General features: G+C 50.1%; 1 protein-coding gene across 1 annotated transcript; it reads right to left on the bottom strand.

Moving 5' to 3' along the window:
- Positions 1-6,568: 6,568 nt before the first annotated feature.
- Positions 6,569-8,323, bottom strand: VENTX (VENT homeobox). Its single transcript, XM_072640527.1, has 3 exons — positions 8,031-8,323; positions 7,274-7,500; positions 6,569-7,154 (listed from the first exon to the last, which is right to left on the bottom strand). Exons 1-3 carry the CDS (start codon positions 8,278-8,280, stop codon positions 6,807-6,809), a joined length of 825 nt encoding a protein of 274 aa, XP_072496628.1. The 5' UTR covers positions 8,281-8,323; the 3' UTR covers positions 6,569-6,806.
- Between the last annotated feature and the right edge of the window lie 13,740 nt (positions 8,324-22,063).

Below are 22,063 nucleotides of genomic sequence, written 5' to 3'. Positions count from 1 at the left end.
TGTACACACAATGTTTTGCACATTCTGTTACTTAAAATTTTTTTTTAGGTGTCCTTGTTTCCACTGACTTTCTTTCCCTCTCCCATGATCTTGTTTGCTGTCCCTTTTTCTTTAGGGTTTTATTTATTAGTTCTTCTTTCTTGCTTGCTTTTATCTGGTTATATATTTATTACCCCTCTTTTACCCTCTGTTAGCCAAGTAGATTCCTCCTTTCTTTCCTCTAATTCTGCTAGTCCTATTTATTAGTTTTTAAATTTTAAAATTTTAAAATTTAAATTTATTTTTGTGCCCCTTTCCAAAAAGGATTTCTCTTCATTACTCATCTTCTCTTTCACTTTACTCTAGACCCTCATTCTCTGATTCACAACTCCTATAATTATCTAGTCTCTCTCTTTTCTCTTTATTCTTCATGTAATCAAAGCTTAGAAAGGATCCATTCCAGGTTCTCCCCTCTAGGTGCTTTCAGTCACTGCCTAGCAAGGCTTACCCCATGGATTCCCCTTTTCCATTGTGCCTTGCTCCCAAAACCAAGGCCAATTATTGCAAGGTCAGAGAGAACACTTCCCTGAGGGAGGGCTCTCCCCTCCCCATACACTCATCAATACCTTCTCTTATTGACCTTTCTTCTATATTTTTCTATATTTGCCTGGAAAAGTCTTCCAAGTGTCCATACTGTCCCATATTTTCAGGTGCCCAGTGCCCCCAAGAGATTTCAACTCCTCCCTCTCCAGGAGAATTAGACTTTCCAAGTACCAACTCCTCTATCCTCCACCCCCCTTTCAGTGTAAGATCTTCACCAATTGGGATATTCATCAGCGGAATCCTCTCCCTGTTCCAAAATAAGGCCTTCATTTTTCCCCTTTTCAGTCTTTCTTCTTCCTACTCATGCACTCCCTCCAAGGCACTTCTCTTTCTGTGCTTTGCAAATATGTCCTCATTTGGCCTCCACAACCACCTTTTGGGGGAGGGGCTATTATTATCTCCATTTTACAGATGAGAAAACTGAAGCAAACAGACATTAAGTGATTTGGTCACTAGATCACACAGCTAGTAAGTGTCTGAGATCTGATGATAGCCAGCTAGCCCATCTTTAAGTATTTCCTCAAGTCTGCACTGTGATTTGCCAAGCAGTTGGCGATACATACACAAAGGCAAAGACAACTCTGGCTCTTCAAAAGCTGACATTTAATGAGGGAAGACAAGACGAGACACAAGGAGCAGCTGAAAGGGAGGGGGAGTGCACCTGTGCAGAGTGAAGTCAACCAGACTGGGCGGCTTGTGGAATGCTGGTCCAGACTAGGGACTGCTTACCTAGGAGGGTAGAAGCATGTTCAGGGGCAAGGCTAGTGAGCTTGCTCTTTCTGATCCTGCAATAATTCATTCAACTAGAAGAGCATTGTCCTTCAGTTACTCCCCTGCTGAAGAAGCTTCCCTGGCTCCTCTGGACTTAAGAGATTGATTTTATTTCACAGAGGTCATTACATGTTTCTTTCCCATCAGGTTCTAGCTAACTTAAGTCACTCTAGTCTCTAATAGTAATAGATAGCATTTCCATTTTATCAATGAGGAAACTGAGCAAGACATTGCCTAAATGACTTGTTTGAGGTCACACAGCTAGAAATCCTGGCAGGGTTTGAAGATCCCTAAACATCTCACAATGAGGATTACCCTAACAAGGGACTACCCTGGGGTGCAGTGGGGGAGGGGAATCTGGTTGGGGGGACTGGAACCAAAGAAGGGTAGAGAACCTTACAGTCATTTAAGTCTGAGGTCCCAGCCCTGCCCATCCAGAGCCAAGTCTTCCCTTTTCCCCATCCCACCCCCACCTTCTCTTCTTTTCTCTCCCTTTGGAGGCCAACAATTGACAGTTTCCCAACTTAATTGACACCTAATTGTGGATCAAAGCAAGAGATAATGGGCCCCAATTGCATCTAATAGCTCAGACCCGGGAGTTCTCCAGGGTTCTTCCTCAGAAGGATCTCTGATCCCTCCTAGGCTGGGTAAACAGGCCCTTAGCTGGCTCCTCTCTGTCTGGGCAGGCAGCCTTCCCCAAGTCCAAGGGGTCAGCTCCAATTGGGTGGGGAATTGGTCAAGAGATTGTGCTTCAGGAAACTAGGCCCGATTAGGGAAGGGACTAGGGACCAATGAAGTCTGGAGGACTGAGTCAGTCTGGCTCTGGGTCTTAGCCTTCACTGTGCTCTGGAGGCAGGAAACATTTCTTAATATTCAGACCAGGTCCTGTACTAGGTGCTGAGAATGTTGTTGTTCAGGTGTGTCTGACTCTTAGTGACTCCTTATGAGGTTTTCTTGGCAAAGCTACTGGAGCAGTTTGCCATTTCCCTCTGCAGTGAATTGGGAAACAAAAGTTAAGTGACTTGGCTAGGGTCACATAGCGAGTGGGTATCTGAGGCTGAATTTGAATTTGGTCTTCCTGACTCCAGGCCCATCCCTCTATCTGCTGAATAACCTAAGTGCTGGGGATGCAAAAGAGGAAAACTGGCCCAGGCCTTTCCTTCGGGAGAGTTGAGATTTTCCTGGAGAGGGATGGGCAGGAAGGTGTCTTCTGGCTGAGATGAGCTCCAGGAGTAGGTGGGGAGTGATGAAGGTGGGGTGGCTCAAGGGCTAATTGGAGGAGGGTGAGCGTCCTCTTTCCTGGAGTCCAAGGGATTGACTCCTAGCAGATGGGAACCCTGCACTAGGCCTTTAAAGAGGCAACAGGTAGAATGTGGAGGGAGCACATTTCAGGGTCCCTAAATCACCCTTCCTCCCCCAGCATCAGAACATCCTTCTCTTTCTGGCCCTTTCCCACGTGGTGCTGCGGGAGAGAACTCTGAGCAGCCATCTCTGAACAGCTCACTGCTCTAGGTTGCCAGCAGTAATTGTGATCTTGGAAGTCTCTTGGGGATCTAGCTGGAATTCTCCCCTCCTGGAGCTTGGACCATGCAGCTGGCCCTTCCCAAAGCAAACCATGGTTGGGGGAAGAGGTTGGTTAGTCTTGTGTCTGGGGGCTGCTCCAGGCTCCAGACAAAGCCTCTTTACTCTCCCTGGACTATCTCCCCTGGGCAGCAGCTTCTCTCCTCTTCCCTGACCAAAGCTGATGTCCCATGGCCAGAAGAGCAGTCCTGTGCTGGTACCCAGCTGGCATCTTGTCCTGGCTGTGTCTCTGATAGAATGCAAGAGCCTGGATGCCCACCCTCCTGTCCTGGGGATATCCACTGACTGCCACTTAGCCTCCTGGTGGGATGCCAGGGCATGTGATCTAGTGGGAGAGGAGGCAGTGGGGAGGAGGCAGGGTCAGTCCAGGTATGGTTTCTTCTTTTGGGGACCAATGTTAGGTTTAGTTTTGCTCCAGGTCATTAAGTGAGCCTTGGGCCAGTACGTAAAGCATGCAGGGTTGGGAAGTAGTCCTTATAAGAGGAGCAGAGGCAGAAGACCTTTGTTATTCTGAGAAATGATTAGTATCCAGTTAGTCCCCGGGTGGGGGGGCGGTGGCTTCGACCTCTAAGGGACTCGTTGGTCTCCAGCAAGGTGCCAGATTTCCCTGCAGGATCAAAGCTCTCAGAGAAAGCACCTGGTGGCCGAAGCAGTCTTGTCTCGGAAGTGAGAAAAAACCTCTGGAGACAAACTGGGGGTGGGAATGGGGGTGGAGCAGAGACCCAAGAGACCGAGAGACAGACAGAGGCAGAGCCTGAGAGGAGAGACCGATGAAAGAGGGAAAGCCAGGAACTGAGAGGAAGAGGAGAGGGTGGGGGCTTTCTCAGGGATCTAATTACTATCCATTAATCAACAGACCTTATGTAGAGATATAGCTGAGTGTCAGCTTTGGAAAGGAAGGGTTGATCTGGAAGGCACAGACAGGTAGACAGGCCCCCACCCCTAATTCAGCTTCTCTGGGCACTCTTGGGCCTTGAGAAGAGAGGGATGTGGCAGAAAGGTTCTGAATCTTTCTCCTGGCTTCTGCCTTCCCTTTCTCAGAAATTCCTCAGGACATCATACAGCTTAGAGAGAAAAGTTGGCTCCTGCTTCTGGCACCTGGAGATCCCAAGCCTCTGTCCTGCTGATGGAGAACATGACCTCCTCGAGGCCAGGGTTAGGGTTAGGGTTATGTGCTAAGGCACATAGTAGGCACTTAATAAATATATTTTAAATTTGAAAAAAAAGAAAACCCATGAATAATTCTTCGTAAGTAAGAATGCCTGCCTGTCCACAATTCTGCAGCAACCTTCTCAAAGGGAGGTCTGGCCAGGCTCATGAACCACAGGCCTGGCCACTTAACAACAGAACCGGAAAAAGAGGCATGAAATTAGGCTGAGGCTGTGCATGTCCAGTTCACAAAATTCTTCTTTGAGCACAATGCTGGGCATTAACTGAAACACCAGCTGCTTTCCTCATCCTCTGACTTAGGGTGTTGCTTTCTGTGGGGGACTTCCTGCTCTAAACTTTGATCCAATAGTTAGAGCCTCTGGGGTGACTGGAGGTAGGGTAGGAGGGGTAGAAAGGACAGAATGGGGGTGGGGAGTGTGTGTGCATCTAGGGGCCCTGAAAAGTGGCTCCCCTCTCTCCCTAGATTTTTGGAGGCTTTCTAGGTAGGGGGTCTTACTGACCCCCCAGGACAAGTCATGACCTCCAGACTCACCTCCAAACCCATCTCCTTGCCCTTTCTGGAGGTGAGATAAGCCTAGCTATTGTCCCTATGAGGTAGGTGCATTGTCTAGCTGGGGCCAAAACAAACCCAGACCCCCCTCCCCCCCCAGTCTTCTTTACTATGTGTCTCTCTTGCACCAGGATAAAAATAGAAGACACTGTGCCAGGTTGCCTTCCTTCAGCCCCTGGCTCAGAACAATATTGTTCCAGTGCCCATATGAACTTGTCATCTAGCTTGGCAAACACTTCTTTCCCCATAAGTCACTTAACTAGGCAAGCTGCCATGGACAAACCTGTCTTATTTGCAAAATGGGGCTCACAGCTCCTACTTCACAGGGTGGTCAACTATGAACTGTTCTAGGCCTGCAATGCTTCCTTTCCTCATCTCCTCCTCTAGAGTCTGGCTTTCCTTCACAACTGAACTTAAATATTATCTTCTTATTTGATCAACCAAACTGACATTAAATGAGTACTGTGTGCATTGACCTTTCCCCATGAACCTGCCTCAGGTCTTCTTCCTTTAAGCTGCAGCTTAAGTCCTATCCTCACAGCATGTGTGGGAAACTTTTCCTGACATCTCCTCCCCCCAGGCCTCAGCATGGTTTTTTTTTTTTTATGGTTATTTCTTCATGTGTATCCCCAGGTCCAGCACAATGGGTGGCAGAGTCGGCATTTTTTTTTTACTAACTGCTAATTTAAAGATGTCAGACACCATTTTCCCTTCCAGGACTGCCTGTTTCTCACGCTTATGTGTGTACATTGTCTCTCCCATTAGTTCAGTGAAGGCAGGGACAGCTTCTGCAACCCTCCTGTCCCAGTCATTATCTTACACAGTACCTGCAGAGGCTTGATGTAAATTCCTGATGTCCATTCTAGCACAAGATGATGCTTGGTCTTGACTGACTGCATTGAGGGGAGCGGGTCGAAGTGTCCTGGGTCAGAGCACTGCTCTGCCCTTACTGCTCCCTCTCCTTTACCCTGAATGCAAGCTAACTTAACTAGAGTGATCACTGGTTCACTTACGAGCACTTTAGGCAGGAAGGACCAGGGCAAACTGGAGAGCGCACAGCTCAGTGCCCACAGCCCTAGGGTCTGTGGAAAGATGAACCCTTCAACTCTGAAATCTGACTAGTGTGCACATACTGCTTTAGCTTCTGGCCTTCAACAAAACAGGAGTTTAGCAAACTCAGTGATTTAGGTTGCAAGCAGTCCACTTGCTCCCAGATGGGGTTGGGGGCTTCCTCCAGTTTTTAAAAGGTAGAATCTAGATATTCTTACCCCTAAGGTAGGTAGGAGCCAGCATTATAGGAGTAAAACCCTTGCTTTACACTATGGTTATGGTTAGAGGGGTCTCAAATTGAGTGGAGGGTATTTGTTGACTTATGGAATTCCTCCCCCAATCTGTATCCTTCTTCCCTTTTTCTCTGCTCAACCCTAACCTCCCCAAAATGTGCAGGAGCAGATCCCCCCACACCCCCAGCTTTGGCTCCTAGTGAATTCTCAGCCTAATTAATTGATGAGGATCTAACCTCTTGCCAATGAATTGAATTGGCTTAGGCACTTTTCAAGGGTCTTCCCTTCTCATTACCCCAATTGAATTGGCTCCCCCTATTACCTCCAGGTTTAGATGCTCTTCTGTTGGGTACTTTTTAAGGGTCTTCCCTTCTTATTATCCATGATGTTTTTCACACATTGGAAAAACCAAACCTCCCTCCACTTTCCATCTTCTGTCTTGGCCCTATTTTCTAAAATGCCACACTCTCCTACAGGAAAGGATGACCCTCCCTGGTCTTTCTCCCTCCCCATCTCAGCTGCTAAACCTCCCACTTTTGTAATGATTTCAAACTTGTTTTTCTTTTGGAATGAAATCTTGATCAGAAGTGGACTGGTTTCTTTCACAAATTACATATGCACACATAAGACGTTAAAAACATCAACTATTCTTTAATATTTCCATAAATAGTTCTTTCTGTACATAATAGTTTGACAAAATTTTGCAAATATATACATAAGTTCATATTTGAGGACCTCCAGTGGAACAAAGAGGACTCTTTCACCAGGTCCTGTCAGACTTTGGCTCCTAGAGATGTCCTATCCTGTCCAGTCTCATCTCTCCTTCCTCAGTATCAATGTCACCCCGAAAGAGGGGCAGGCCTCCAACGTCACAAGGCCCTCAGGAAGGAGGCCTGGTCTGGGCAACCGCTCAGTAAACAGGCCAGCACAGACGGGATGGCAGGAGGGGCCACTTTGCAGGAACTGGGGGGTAAAGGCAGAGGGAGTAGAGATGGGAGGGCCAGGCCACCAGTAAAGGGCTCCTGGATGAGGCTGGGGACTCGGAGCTGTGGCGAATTGGGGTACACGTATGGCAGGCCTGGTGGCGGGACTGGTGTAGAGCGCAGAAGCAGGGGGCTGTAGAGATGGAGGGGGAAGCCTGGAGGAGGGTCGGGGGGCCTCAAATCCTGCAGCTGGCGCTTCAGCTTCATGCGGCGATTCTGGAACCAGGTTTTTATCTGCGGGAGCCCAACAAGTCAAAGTCAAGTTGAGCATCGCCGCAGGCTGGCGGCAGAACCGGGGCTCGAGGGGTGGGGTGGAATGGAGTGGGGAGCCCCCCCCCTGCCCGTCTGGGTACCTGAACTTCTGACAGCTGCATCTTGCCGGCCAGTTTGCGCCTCTCCGCAGCGCCCAGGTAGTGGTGGCGTTTGAAGGAGCTCTCCAGAGTGCTGATCTGCTTGGTCGTAAAAGCCGTGCGCAGGCGGCGAGCGCCCCGGGAATGGGGTTCAGGGCCTGGGCCCTCCGACAGCCCGCAGCTGCCACTGTTGACCTCAGGGGAAGCCTCCTCGCCCAGAGACCTGGATTCTTGGGAGAGAGGTGAGGCGGCGCTTAGAAAGTCTAGGCCTTCCCACCTAGACATGTCGGCACACCCTCACCGAGGGCCTGAGCTTCGGCTCTGGTAGGGAGGTCAGGAATATCTTCAAATGACAACTAGCTCTCGTAGGGATGGGTCAATTAGGGCAGGCTGGTAGGCTAAGTGCTTCCTTACTGGTCAAAACACGTGGCCCTGAGTGGCAAGGAGTTCCCCAAATGCCTCGCCCCCTAAAGACAACTTGAACCTGACCTCCGCGCTCCTGGCTTCTGGTGGAAAGGCTATCCAACAGGAATCGGACTTTCTCGGAAGCAGCAAGTCCCCCTGTTGGGCTGGCCTGGTCCAGTCCAGTCCAGTCCAGTGCTGTCTCCCTTGTCCCTTCCAGTCACCCTGGCCCTTGGCCCGCCTTCTCTCTTCTTCCCCTCCAAACACAGCCCTTTTCCGTGTGTTATGGTTTTCCTCCACACCCCATTCTAGTTCGGGGTCTCCTCTATTGACCACCACACCTGGAGAAAGCACTTACTGACTAAGGAAGACTCTCTGACAACGGCGGCGGCGGCGGCGGCGGCGGGTAGCGTCGGGACCCACGAACTCGTAGAAGGGCCTTCTGACCCCGAGGTATCAGGAAGGCCCGATAAAATAAGATCCCCCCCAAGGACCTGGTCGCCTCGGCCTTTCCCTGCAGTGGAAGCCTCTGAGTCATCTTGGCCGAGGCGTGAGGGCTTCTGGCTGCTCTGAGAGAGCCATTCCACAGAAAATGGGGCCTTCGTCATTATGAGACTGGTGGGCACCAAAAAGGATGGACTTTAACTCTCCTGGGAGCGCCAGGGTGAAACTTATATAAGCTGCGGGGCCGGCTGAGGGCCCACCCCCCAATCTGGCTTGCATAAACAAACCTCAAAGGCTCCGATAAGTACCACCTAATTGTCCTACATTCAGCCCCACCCCGGGGGCCCTTCGCACTTCTGCTGGCTCCTAGATGTCTGAGTTCCTTCTCCGGGTGGTTACGTCCCAGTAGTTACATCCTCCTTTCCCCCCCCGCCCCCCCCCGAACCCTCCCTCCTCCCCCAGAGGACTCCTTAGTTCTCCCCCACTTATCTTGGCCCAAAGAGGATGCCGAGAAAATGGCTCCTCCAGGTCTCCCTCCCTTAAAGTCCGTTGGACTGGAGGCTTCTGTCTAGTTCAGTCAATAAATAGTTTAAAAAAACCTTTGTTAAGGGCCTACTTTGTTCTAGGTACTCTGTTAATACTGCAAGGAAAGACTAGCTGCAGATCCTTCCCCGGAAAGTCCCACTTCTTTAGTCCAGCCATTCTCCCAAGGAAATACATGCTACAATTTGGGCAGAGAACATGCCTATAAATGCAGGTATAACCCAGTCACTGACCTGGTTTGTGGGTTAGGTTGGGGGCTTCCAGAGGGGCCTTAGAGTCCAACCCATATAATAAAACCAATGGAAAGGACACTTCTGCGTACTCCTCTAGAGTTAATATTCATCCTTTCCCCTAGGGATGCACATCTACAAATATATGCATTTACACATCGTTGTTCCTTCCTGTCTAACTCGTTGTGACCCCATGGACCATACTATCCATGGGGTTTACTTGGTGAAGATCCTGGGGGGGATTTTAACATTTCCTTCTCCAGTGCTCTCATGGGCATGCACACTTAAGAAGCTAACTCTTCTATCTCTCTACTATTTCCTTAGTGATCTCATTAGCATCCAAGTATTCAGGTCTCATCTTTATGCTGGTGATTCTCAGACCGATTTATCCAGTCCTAACCTTTCTGCTGACCTTCAGTCTGTCTCCAACTGCTTCTTATGATGTATGTCCGGTAGAAATCTCAAACTGAACTGATTACCTTCCTCCTCAAACTCGCCCCTTCCAGATTCCAAACTTCCCTGTCACTCAGCAGGGCATCCCCATCCTCATATCCTAGGTGTCATTTTCAGCTCCTCATTCTCTCTCACCCCCCATATCCAATCGATTACCAGGCCTATTGGTTTTACTTTTGTCACATCTCTCACATATGCCCCTTTCTCTCTGACAGCACCTCCACCCTGGTGCAAGTCCTCATCACCGAACACCTGGATGACTGCACTAGTTTTGGTCTGTCTGCTGGTCTCTGCTTACTCCAGTCCATTCTTCTCTTGTGATCTGTGAAAGTGACCTTTGTAAATCACAGCTCTGACTAATCACGGCTCACCCTTACCTCCACGATCAAATATAAAATCTTTTCTTTGTCACTTAAACCTTTCATAAGTTGCCCCTCCTGCTTTTCTAGTTATCTTCCACATCACCTCCTTGAGAGAGAGAGAGAGAAGGAGAGAGAGAGAGAAAGAGAGAGAGAGAGAGAGAGAGAGAGAGAGAGAGAGAAAGAGAAAGAGAGAGAGACATTATGATGCAGTGGTACAGCCTGAACTGACCCTGTCCTCTTAGCTCTGGGCATTTTCCAGGCAGTCCCAAAACCCTGGTTGGTCTTCCAATTCACCTTTGCCTCAGGGCTTTCCCTGGTTTCCTTGAAGTCCCAAGTAAAAATCCCTCCCTCTCCAGGAAGTCTTTCCCCATGTTATTTCCTATTTATTTGGCACCGAGGTTATCTGTGCATGTTTGCTTGTAGCTTCCTGCATTGGACCATGAGCTCCTTGAAGTCAGGGACCATCTTTTACCTTTCTTTGTATCTCCAACACTTAGCACAGGGTATAGCACATAGTAGGTGCTTACTGTTTATTGATTTGTATGTATCTATGTATACATTTGAATTCTGCTCCATCCTATCCCTTGTTCTGTGTGAGTTCTCAGCATGTCCTTTCACCCCCCTCTTGGGCTGGACCTCAGCTTCACCACCTGGACAATGGGTAGGCACAAGGGTTAGATGGTAGAGGTTGGGGGAGGGTGGTTCTTCAGGTCCTGATGGAAGCCTGTGATCCTGGTCAACCAGAGTAAGGAGCTTCTCAAGAAGAATGTTGACAAGCTAGACCTGGGGAGGAATACAGCAGACTAGAAGGAAATGAAACAAAACAAAGACAATGACAAAAAAGAGTGAATATGGGAGTAAGTAAAAAATACTGAGACTTAGTGGAAAGAGTCAGATGACAGGGATTCAGACCCTGGTTCTGTCTCTTAATGCAGTTCATGTGATCATGTTGTTTAACTTTGAAGTGGGTGCCTCAATTTCTTCATCTGTAGAGTGGGAAGATCGAACTGGAAGACCTCAAGGATCCCTTCTAACTCCAGATCTGTACTCCTGTGATCTTGGAAAGTAAAAGCTAAGGAGAAAGGACCAAAGTACAGTGCTGCTTTGGGATCACTACCCCAAGGGCTAAAGTTCTTTTTTGACTGTGATTGTGACAACTGTCCAATGGAAGGGTTGAATGAGAGAATAGCTGGGAGTCCTTCCAGGTCTAAAATTCTGGGATTTTGTGTCAGCCTGGGTTCTTAAGCACTAAATTAGGTGTGTGTGTGTGTTTAGAATTTGACTAATTACATCCTGGGGGAGAGATCGCCCTTATTTCTGGAGACAGTTCCTGGTGTAGTCAAAGAACAGGCTTCTGACATCCTCAGAAGATACAAGACTGTTGGATGTCCCTGTCACTGCCAGCAGAGAGTATGGGGGCAGTTAAAAGGGACCTGGAGTCTCAGGTCCACATCTAGCTGGTGAGGGTTAGCCCAAAGGTGAGGAAGGCAGTTCACTCTTACTTGGCCAAGCTCTCCTGGGTGTCCTGGGGGTCTTAAGACCATTCTCAGAGTGTCGTGTTTTAACCTAGCAGAAGGTGAGGCAGAAATCAACCCCATTTAATACCTAATTGTGGATGGATCTCTCCCCTCCCCCCAGCTGGGGCCCCAGGCTTGTCAGAATAATCACAGCCTCTGGTTGCAATTTTGCAAAGCACTTTGCATACATTATCTCATTAGAGATAAAGTGATTGAATTGTTAGCCTGCCCTTTTGGAAGGGCCTGGGAAGACCCAGCCTGATAATCATGTGCATTTTCACAGCTTTAACCATTTTCTTACCAACTTGTAGAAAATGGAGGCTGTGCTTGGGAGGGGATGAAGGGTCACACAGCCAGCATACCAATCTTCTTCTCCCCATCCCATCCACAAACAGAATACTGTGCCTGTGGTCAGTGAAATGCTCTGGGGCACCCAGCAGTGACACCAAGCAGAACCAAGGAGTGATCTGAAAAAGGCTTATCCGGGGCTGAGTGGCCCATCACAGGCACTTAGGAAAGGCTTATAAGCACATTTATTTATTGGACAGCTCCAGTGTGTTTGAAAGGACACCTTAAGGCCTTCCTTGTGTTGACTCCATGGAGGGGAGGAGGAGGAATTTAGAAGCAGCTTTACCTTCTCTGGTGGGCACCTGGGCAAGATAGGCAGAGGGGCCGGAGACCAAGGCCAAAGCAACCCATTCACTGATTGTGGATTTCCAGTGGAGCCACTTCCCAGGATTCCTGGTCCTAGGGGTGACGGCCAGAGGATCAGCCTTGGAATCTGGGCTGGAAAGGAATGAGACCATTGTTTACTTCCCAGACTAATGGGATTTCGAAGCCTAATTGTTTTAGTAGTGGGGGGGCCTAGCCTATCTCTCCCAGAGGCTGCGGTGGAGCTAGGACTATGGGACACAGTCACCTATCCTAGAAAGGTGAGGAGGGGAGAAGGGGGAGGTGGTTCTTTCTCTTCTTGTATGAGTGGAAGGTAGTGTGGCTCCCTCTACTGGATGTAACACTCCTGAACTCAGTAGAGAAAGTGGGAAATGATTCCTACGAAGCACCACCTGTGGCCAGCACTGCTGTGATATTTGTCAGGGTAGGGACCCCTGTGCCCCCTTCCCCACTTCAGAGTGCGAGTCTTTTCAAGGTATAGAGGAAGCTCAGGGAGGTGAGCCTGTGGGCTTTGAAGCCAGGTCTGACTCCCAGCCCTTCACCTCATCTCTGTCTGTCTGTCCTGTCCTGACCTACCTGACCGCCTGCTCCTCTTCTATAGGTGGTCCAATGAGATGGAGTCAATGTGACCCCTGACACGTGCTAGCTTTGTGACTGCGATGCTGCTCAAATCACTTAACCTCTGTCTGCTTAAGTTTCCTCAGCTAAAAAATGGGGAGAATAACAGCGTCTCTATCTTGAAGGGCTGTGATGAGGATAAAGCGAAATGACATTTGTAAAGCATTTGGGCGGCGAGGTGGGCCTAACCCTAAATGCCTCAGCTAGAAAACTGAGCCTTGACTCTGGAGTTGCAGAGTTCAAATTCCACCTCAGGCAATTACTAGCTGTGTGACCCCAGGCAAGCCACCTCATTCTGTTTGCACATAGTAGGTAACTTGTAAAGACTAATTGCTATAATTATTACCATAATATTGGCTCTCCTAGAGTTCTGGAGACCACACATGTACAGAGAAGTCCACAACGGACAGGCCAAGCTGGCCGTCCTTGGAGGGGCCAAAGGCAGGGGGGAGGGAAGTTTGAGGAGGGGGAAGGCGCAAGTCGCTTTCAGTAAGTCTGTATGTACCCCTCCCCCATACAAGGAAGAGGAATCCAGGGGAAGGTGATGGGGTACAAGTAAGTCAGATCAGGTGCCTTGCAGCATTCAGGTGTGGCCCCCAACCCAAGGAGTCCCACTCAGCAGCAAGGTCTGGCTGGCCATATCTCCCTCAGACTGTCCTGTCCAAAGTCACCAGGCCTCCTCCCTGGGGTGCTGGCGCCTGCTTTCTAGATGGGCTCCCCCCACCACACACCAAATCCCAGGAACAAACAACTTCCTTCCAGCCCCTCCCCTCCTCTGGTAGGAGATCAAAGACTGGCTGGGCAGGGCCCTGGTTTTAGCATCCTTAATCCAAAATGTGGAGCCTTTGGAAGAAATGTTGGGGGGGGGGGAGGGAGGGAGCTTGTTTATTTTTTTGGCCGATCCTGAGCTGAGGCCGGGCAAAGAAAAAATCCTGGAGAGAACCCTGGTTTATCTCCCCTCCCCCCCTTCCCAGTTCCTTCTGAATCTCGGCGCCCTGGGATGGGGGAGGGGAGGAATCGAGAAGGCCTGGGATCAATTCCACCTACTTATGGGGCAGACCATTTAAACTCCCTGGCCCTCAGTTTCCCTGCTGTAAAATAAGCATTTTGGACGAGGTGACCTCCGCCCCAGCACCTGGCTCCTAGAATTCCTCAGAGTGAAGGAGTAGGGGGTGGGAGAAGAGGTGACCAAGGGGCCATCTCCCTAGAAAGCTCTGGGAAGGACAGGGGCCAGCTCCTTCACAGTCCCAGAAGAATGGCTGGTGCTAGTGTTCTGGAGATTTGGTGACTAACCCTAGGGGGCTCAGGGGCTGCAGTCTGGCTTGGGGAAGGAGCTGGGCAGAAACAGAACCTTTGGAGAGGCTGTTTTTGACTCCGTGGTCCAGTTCACAGCCTCCTTCTAGGCGGTTGCTATAGGATGTCGTTGCTATGGGCTGGGAGAGGAAGGAGGCTGTGGGACTGCAGATGTCAATATTCTCGGCACTCTTGAGTAGTGAAGGGCTTAATGAACCCCCTCAGTGAAGGCCTGGAGGGGGGCTGTGGAGTGGGGGGCCTCCAGCTCCCAGTCCTCCCTTGAGGAGTTATTATCTATTCATCTGCCCTTCCCCCCACCACGTGACCAGCATTGCCAAGGTGCTGCGGGAAAAGACAGGGCTGTGGCCCCAGTGGTTTCTTTGAGAAAAACAAAACAAAGCAGATTCACCAGGAAAAGGGGAGCTGGGGAGGGTCCGGTGCCCAGCCCTTTATGAAGCATCTCCTGGAGGCTGTCCTGTGCCTGATCCCCAGAGTTTACATTTTAACGGGAAGACAAGCTTTGCACAACCATCACGCACACAAAATGGTTCCTGAGCCTTTGGGACAAACGTGCAGCAGCACCCGGGCGGGAGGGGCTGGGAGAGAAAGCTAGTGCCTGAGCTAGAAACCGCAGTGAAGAGAAAGCTCAGGCTGCGCCACTCGGTTACCTAGGCGACGGGACGTGGGCGCGAGGGAAGGAGCTGAGTGGGAGGGAGGCTGACATGCCCGGGGACTGCGGAGGAGCTGATGGGCTGCCTGTCGGCTACTTCTTCCTGTTGCAATAGGGCCAGGGAATAAGCCTGTATTAAATGCCTCCTGTGTGCTGGGTCCAGCGCCAATGTCGCACATTTCCTTGATGGCATCTCCTGCCATTCTGAGGAGGGCGTCGTTGTGGATCATGAGCTGTTTGACCCGTATCTCCCTCCCTGTAGAGGCAGGACCGTTCTAGCTCCTTAGAGATTCTGGCACTGCGTGATTAGCGGCTCTAAGATGTCATGGGAAGCATATTATTTGTTAAAGGACAGATAGGAGACATACAGTGAGGAAGGAAGCCATTGTGATATCCCAGAGGCTCCCAGGGTGAACTGGGCGATGGTTGGGGAGAGGACAGCAAGAAATGTGGAGGGAGGTAAAGGAGAGTGGCACACAGTAGACACTTAATAAATGTTGAGAAAGGGGGAACTGATCCCATTACAGCTTCCTCATCCATGAAATGAAGATCATGAATAGTTTATAATGGGAAAATAAAATCTGTTTATTATATTTCACAGGGTTGTTAGAATCACTTGAGATCATATGAGCAAAATGGTAAGTCAGTCGATAAACATTCGTTAAGTACAGATGAGCTCACCGAGAGAGAGGACAGTCATGGAAAGACTGGAGTTCAAATTCAGCTTTAGACACTCGGTAGCTGTGTGACCCCGGGCTATTTCTCTGTGTCTCAGTTTATTCATGTGAAATGGAGATAATAACAATCCCCACTTCCCAGAGTGGTTGTGAGGATCAGATGCACAAAATGCTTTTCAAGCCTCATCGCCCCATACGAATATCAGGCGTTATTATCTGCTAGGGAAGACAAGTGGGTGCCGTCCAGGACTAAACCTAGAAGTCGGTCCTTAGGGCCCTCTAAAGGCAACATCTGAGGAGGAGGTGAGCTGGACTAGCCAGCCAGGGCTGGAGGCGCTGAGTCAAGGGTGAGAGAACCAAGCCCCTCCCCACTTCTCGAGCTCCCCCCTACTCCTATGTCTGACCAGCGGAGCATGCGCACTGGGGAGGGGTGGGCTGCAGCTCCTAAGCTGGAATGCAGGCCTCGGGGCCAGAAAATGAGAAGGACAAAGAGTCTTTGTATCCAGCCATTCCGACTCGATCTCGTTTACTCCACCGCAGCCCTAGTTGGCTCGATCGGGGTTCGAAGGCTCCACTTTAGAGGCATAGAAATATAGTTCATGGGGCTTTGCAAATGCAAAAGCACTAAAAATGGATCTCATTAAAGGCCTGTTTGCTCCTGGACTGAGGCAAAGCAAAAACTAGACAAAACCCCGCCCCCGCCCTGGAAAGTGGCCTCGCCCCAGAGACCACCCAGTAAACTCGGGCCAAGCTGCACTGGATGATTTTTAGGGAGAGCTGTTAGGAGGAGGAGGGGCCGGCAGAGAAGGAGAAAGAGCTGCCCGAGGCCTGCTCTGAGCCCGGCAGGCATCTCTCTCTTCCCCGGATCTCGACGTTTCCTTTATTTGTACAAAACCGGGAATGTGAACACTTTGGAGAAAGCTGTTGTTTGGGGTTGAAATGGACTGGGCCCTTTGGTCTTGAAGCGTCTGTTTTGTTGACTTTGGGCCGGTTTGCCTGGTATTTGGCAGCCTTGGAATCAGTCAATAAGTATGATGTGCCTACTGTATACAGTGCTAACAGTAGTCCTCTTTCTGGGAGCTCTCAGTGGAATGGGGGAGGAAACAAGTAAACAGTGATGTACAAACAAGTTATAGTCTGGATAGAAAGGGGACATAATCTGGGAAAGAAGGGCACCAGAATCAAAAGGGAGGGGGGGGGGGGAGAGACACAGCTTCCGGTAGCAGATGGGATTTTAATTAACCCTTGAGGCCAAGAAAGCCTGAGGAATGCCCGCAAGGTCTTGACTGTGGGCCCCCTGGAGGCCAAGGTTCACCGAAGGAAGTGGTGTCAGTTTCAGGAGCAAGACTGGAGGGGGCCAGGTAGGAAGGACAGAGCACTTGGCATTGGATCCTGGAGACCACAGGAATAAGTGAAAGTGCCTCCAGAGAGGCTGAGGAAGGCCAGGAACAGGCAGAGCCCTCAGGGGAACGTCCTGGGGGGGAGTCCACCCTCAAGGGGGAGACAGGGCTTAAGGAGAGCTGTAGGATGAGCAAAGGGAAAGATTTAGGATGAAAGCAAGCTTGCTCCCTCTGGAGCAGGCTGCAGAGGATAGGAATGGGAATGAGGAATTGGGCAGTGGTGGATGGGGAATAGGGTTTCAATGATGTCCTATAGGGCTTTGTAATGGCTGGGATTTGCAGGGCAAGGGGAAGAGTTTGTTAGTTATTAAGTGAAACTTTGGATGGGATTGGTGACCTTGAGGTCACACTTGATGACCTTGACCCTAGAGACCCTTCTTGGCTGCCTCAGGATGGGTGGGTTTGGTAACCTCAGGGGCCTGACCTTAGGGCCAGTGGTTCTGTCCAGCTTGGGACCAAATGTTTGGTCTGGGCATCTGGAAGACCTTCTATGGGGTTGGTGCTCTTGTAGTCTGAGGAGTTGGGACCTCGGTGGCCTCTGAATTGTTGAACTGCATTTTCCCCAGACTCTTTCTTGTTTGGCTTCCTAGAAAAGCTCAGGTTCCTCTGAAACTTGGATCCAACCCCTTCAGACTTGGCTGTCTCTATGACCTGGGGTTTCTGCCATTTACAGGACTTCACCAAAGGCCATCTTTACAATTCCCAGGAGCTCCATAATGGGGTGGGGGGAGGGAGAGAGGAGGAGAAGAGGGAGAGAGGAGGAAAAGAGGAAGAGCATCCCAGGCGGGAGAATAGTAGTGGAGACTGAGGTCTATACTATCCCCAATAAGGGACCTTTGAGGAATAGGAGAGAGGCAGCAAAGAGACAATGGGCTGGAGTCCTATCACAGAAGACTTGATCATAGTCAAGAGGTGACCTTGAGCCCCTAAAGACTTTTGGTTGTGTAAATAAGTTTGTGTACTAAGTCAATGATGGATTGGAAAGGGGAAAGACTGGAGGCAGGCATACTGTTTAGAAAGCTAGGAGAGGCACCTGATGGAAGACCTGAGTTCAAATTTGGCACCAGACACTTACTAACTGTGTGACCCTGGGTAAGTCACTTAACTCTCTTTGCCTCAATTTCCTCATCTGTAAAATGGGGATAACAGTAGCACCTACTGACAGTTGTTGTGAAGATTCAGTAAGACAATATTTTTTTTTAAGTGCTTAGCACAGTTCCTGGAACATAATAGGTACCATATAAATGCGCTTTCCTCTCCCTTCTCCAGGCAGGGGAGTGGTTAGGGCACACATAATGGTTTGAGTGGAGAAGAAACAGGAAGTATTACACTGGATACAGGCAGAAAAGATTGGGTTTGGCTACTGGTGGGAGGGGATGGTAGAAGTGAGAGAGGTTGCTGATTGGCTTTATTGGCAGGTAGGGGATGTTGGATAGTAGGGTGGAGGGGCCTTAGAGGAAATACGGTGCAACTCATTCAGGACCTAGGATGATGTACAGTTGGAGATTCCAGAGGACATCCAGGAAGAGCTCTTGAGCAGTGTGAGACAGAGTAGTACTGGACAAAAAGATGTGGGAGTCACCTGCAGAGAGGTAGCTATTGAACCCCTGAGTCGATGAGGCCCAAGACCTTTCCCCACTGAGTGGGAGGGATGATGAAGGAACTGAGACTAGGGGTCAGGCAGGTAGGCAGAGAACTGGGAGGGCTCTGCTGTGGAACCCAAGAGAAAAGAGTGTTTGGGGGTATGGAGGGTGGGGCAATCACCAAAACTTAGAAAGCTCAGTGAGAAGGAGGATGAGAACAGAAGCAGGCCCTCTGGAATCCTGGCTGCTCATTGCCCAGACCAGAGTTCTGAGGGCTTCCTCCTTGACTGATTTTCTATCAACTCTTCCCTGCTGGGTCTGCATCAGCTCCCACAAGGCTTCCCAGATTTCTCTGGGACAGTGAAGCACCTTGGTCTGTGGGGCGGGGTGAATGGGGGATGGGCTGACTCTGAACTGTGATCCATAACTTTGGTCCCACCAAGTTTACCACTCTGTGGGTCCCAAGGAGACCTCATTCCTGCAGATCCTAGATGCCAGGATTCTGGGAAGCCCAGTTGCCAGACCTGGAACTCACCTAAAACAGAAGATCCTTCTGAAGGACAAGGGAGAGGCAGGTCTTGCCCCACCCACTGGATTCCAGCTGGAAAGGAATCAGCCTGTTGATCCATAAATGTTTAATTTAGAAGCACTTATTAAATCCCTACTGTGTGCCAGGCACTGGCCTCCTGCTGAGCTGACCAAAAGAGTAACAAAGACAGTCCCTTACCTCAGGGGGAGACAACATGCAGACAGATATGGACGAATAAGCTCTATTTGGGATAAATGGGGGAGGGAACCAAGGGAAGGCTGTGGAGGAGAAACGCAGTGGGAGAAGGAGGGGAAGTCAGAGCAGAGGAGGGAGGGTGTTCTGGGTTTGGGACATGGCCAGGGAAGTGGAGGTGTTGAGGTCTAGGGGTCCTGGGAACCCCAAAATTCAAGGGCAAAGACAAAAGAATGTGACTCAAGCCTTTGTTCAGTTAGACAAGGTTTACTAAAACACTAGGTGAGGTGGGAGAGCTTTTCTAACAATCTGAGGGCTCTAATGAGAGCAAGATGGACATATATATGCTGGTCTTTCAGAATCAAGGTGTAGCAGTCTAGGGTGGGGCCACAATGAAAGGTCAGTTGAAAGGATTATTAACTGAGGAGGCTGGGTACCCCAGGTCAGGGCCTTTGAGGGGCCCATCATTGGTGCCCTATCACAGGGTCTTGTGGGACAAGCAGCGAGGACGCTGGTAAAGAACAGCAGTCCAAGACTAAGGTATAAGCAGACTGGAAAGAGAGGAAAGGGCTGAATGACCAAGACCTTTGGAGGTCATAGGGAACCACTGGAGGTGATTAAGAAGTGGGTGCCATGTTCTGACTCATGCTTCAGTCTCTGAATGGAGGATGGACTCAGGGGTGAAGAGACTGAGGCAGGCAGACCTCCCTCCCCAGCACAGCTAGGGCAATTGTCCAGGCCTGAGGGAGTGTTGGAGAGCTGTGACCCAGATAGAATTGATAGGCCTCAGAACAAGCTTGGATCTGGGGGAAGAAAGAGAGTGAGGATGGCTCCTAGGTGGGTGGAGGCCGGAAGGGAATAGGGAAGGTAGGGGAAGGAGAGGGTTGCAGGGAAGAGAATGAATTCTGTTCTGGACACATGGAATTCAAGATGTCTGCAAGGCTGTTGGAGATGTGAGTTTGGAGGTGAGATCAGAGTAGGGCAGAGGATCATTCAGTTCATGGGACCTGATGAGGTCACTGTATAGAGGGAGCAGAAAAGAGGACTCAGAACAGAACCCTGAGGGACCTTGTGCTTAGAGGGAATGATCATCTCTCTGTTCCCAGGCCAGACCCCATGTCAGGAATAGAGTGAGGCTCCCATGGGACATGTGGAGAAGCACTTCCTTTGTATGTGTATAACCTTAAATGTAGAGCTGTTATTTTGTCATGCACTCACTCTATTGGGAGGAGGTAGGGGAACAGAGAAGAGAGAGGAGAGATAGAGACCGAGAGATGGAGAAAGAGGGAAGGGGAGACATTGATGGGAGGAAGAGAAGGAGGGAGAGATGGTGAGAGAAATCAGGAAGGAGAGGAAGGAGATGGCGAGAGGAAGGATGGGGGGGATGGGGAGAGAGATGGACAGAGACAGAAACTGCCAGAAATGGAGAGAGACAGAGAGGAGAGAAAGAGAGGGCAATGGGCAGAAACATTGTTCCCTAGGCTCTAAAGTTCTGCCCCTTAGATACAGAATTCAGGTGTCTGGGCATTGAGGACCTGCTCAAAGAATTACTTTTCCTGACCCCAGCCTGCAGAGCTTGGCTCACCCCCTGTAATCCAAATGCTACGCATCCCCAAGCCCACATAGGACCAATGCATCCTAGATTGAGGGGCCAAAGAAGCCAGTCTCCCCCCTTTACAGATGAAGACACCCTGGAGTTGGGCTCAGAGGGTAAGTGGGTGGGTGAGGGCTCACAGAGAGCAGATGAGACAGCTGAGATTCAGAGCTAGGTCCCTTGACTCCAAATTTAGCCCTCCCTCCTGAGGCTGAGGTCAGATGTGCCATTATCCACCTTCAGAGACTTCCAGAATCACCTCCATTCCCCAGGAAGGCATGGAAGGACTTTCAGTGGGGATGTTCATTTTGTAGACTCTCCTCGTCTCCGGGTTAACCTGGTACACATGTAATCAGTTTCTTGATCACTAATTGCCCCCCCAGGTTTTTCCCCACTTGCCCCTAATCCAAGCTCTAGGTCCATGGTCATCTTGCATGTAGGGATGACGCAGAACATTCATTCAGTCAGCTCATTTCATCCAGGGCCATCCCCACAGCTTCCAAAGTCTTGTTTGGCACTGCATGGATGGGCACTGAGTTCCTGGCTTCATAGACACGCTGCCCTCCCTCTTTCCCTTGCAGGGGGATGCCTATTTTTATTACACAGCACCCATTCTGGACTCTTTCCAAACCTCAAATCAGCTCCATTTCTTTTCCTCAACACTCATTCCCTTGAGTTTTCTCCCTTTTCCTTAGCACTACTTGAGCCCAGGCTGGAAAGTCAATGCCCAGAAGGCTGCACCTTCCCCACCCAGCTGACTGGCTCCCCCTTCTGGACCCCTGCCTGCCCTCTTCAACATGTTGTAGGGGATGCTATGTTGGCTGGAACCAGAGGGCAGCAGCCAGGCATTGCCCATGGGCTGTAGTCCTTGGTGCCTTAGCTCTCGTTTGACTTTCAGACTTTGAGAGAATTGGCTTCTCAAACTCTTGCTGCCCACAAGTGGGGATGCAGAATGATACCTCTGATCCTCTCTTATTAGCAAATCTCATTAGGCCTAAGAGAGGAATGCGGACCTGGGAACTGACTGATCATTTCCCAGCTTCCCTTCTTCTCTTTTGTGTCAACAGCATTCAGTGGAAGTGGAGAAGGACGGGCTGGGAGGGCGGAGTCTGCAGAAGCTCCTCTGTGTGGCACCAAGTGTTTGGTGGCGCTCCTCCCCCCAGCAGTCGGTGCTGGACCGCTGGACCACTGGATAAAGCCTGAACCTGGTGGGGCTAAGCGATAGGCAGCACTATGATGTCAGCTGCAGACCTTCCAAAGAATCCGTGCTATGGGTCATTTCTAATTCTTTCAATTATATCCCCTCCTCAGGAGGAGGCCAGGCCTTATCCGTCATCTTACAAATGAGAATGGACTCAGAAAGGCAAGAGAGCTTTGTTCAGGGTGCCCAGCTCCCCGTAGATAGGAGAGGCACCACTAGGGCTCCAGAGCCCTCCCTCTCAGGCGAGGAGGGAAAGGGACCCTCCGGCCTTCCCCTCCACCCCTCATTTCTTCTCTTCTTCCATTCCCCTTCTTCTCTGCCAAGACTCTCGTCTCATCTGCAAGCTGATAGCATTACAGATTTCCCAAACCTTTCAGGGTATTCCTAGAACCCTCAGGTGAAGATGTAGCCAG

The sequence above is a fragment of the Notamacropus eugenii genome, chromosome 1, assembly GCF_028372415.1.
Source record: "Notamacropus eugenii isolate mMacEug1 chromosome 1, mMacEug1.pri_v2, whole genome shotgun sequence".
Lineage (NCBI taxonomy): Eukaryota > Metazoa > Chordata > Mammalia > Diprotodontia > Macropodidae > Notamacropus > Notamacropus eugenii.
Note: the sequence above shows the minus strand (reverse complement) of the source record. Positions and strands in the feature narration are given on the sequence as shown.

Bases quoted from the DNA above. Each gene is read 5' to 3' on its own strand.
- VENTX (XM_072640527.1), bottom strand. From the start codon at position 8,280: ATGACGAAGGCCCCATTTTCTGTGGAATGGCTCTCTCAGAGCAGCCAG. The intron at 7,501-8,030 runs GTAAGTGCTTTC...CTCTCTCCCAAG, and splicing joins CAGAGAGTCTTCCTTAGTCA to AATCCAGGTCTCTGGGCGAG. The intron at 7,155-7,273 runs GTACCCAGACGG...GGGCTCCCGCAG, and splicing joins TGCAGCTGTCAGAAGTTCAG to ATAAAAACCTGGTTCCAGAA.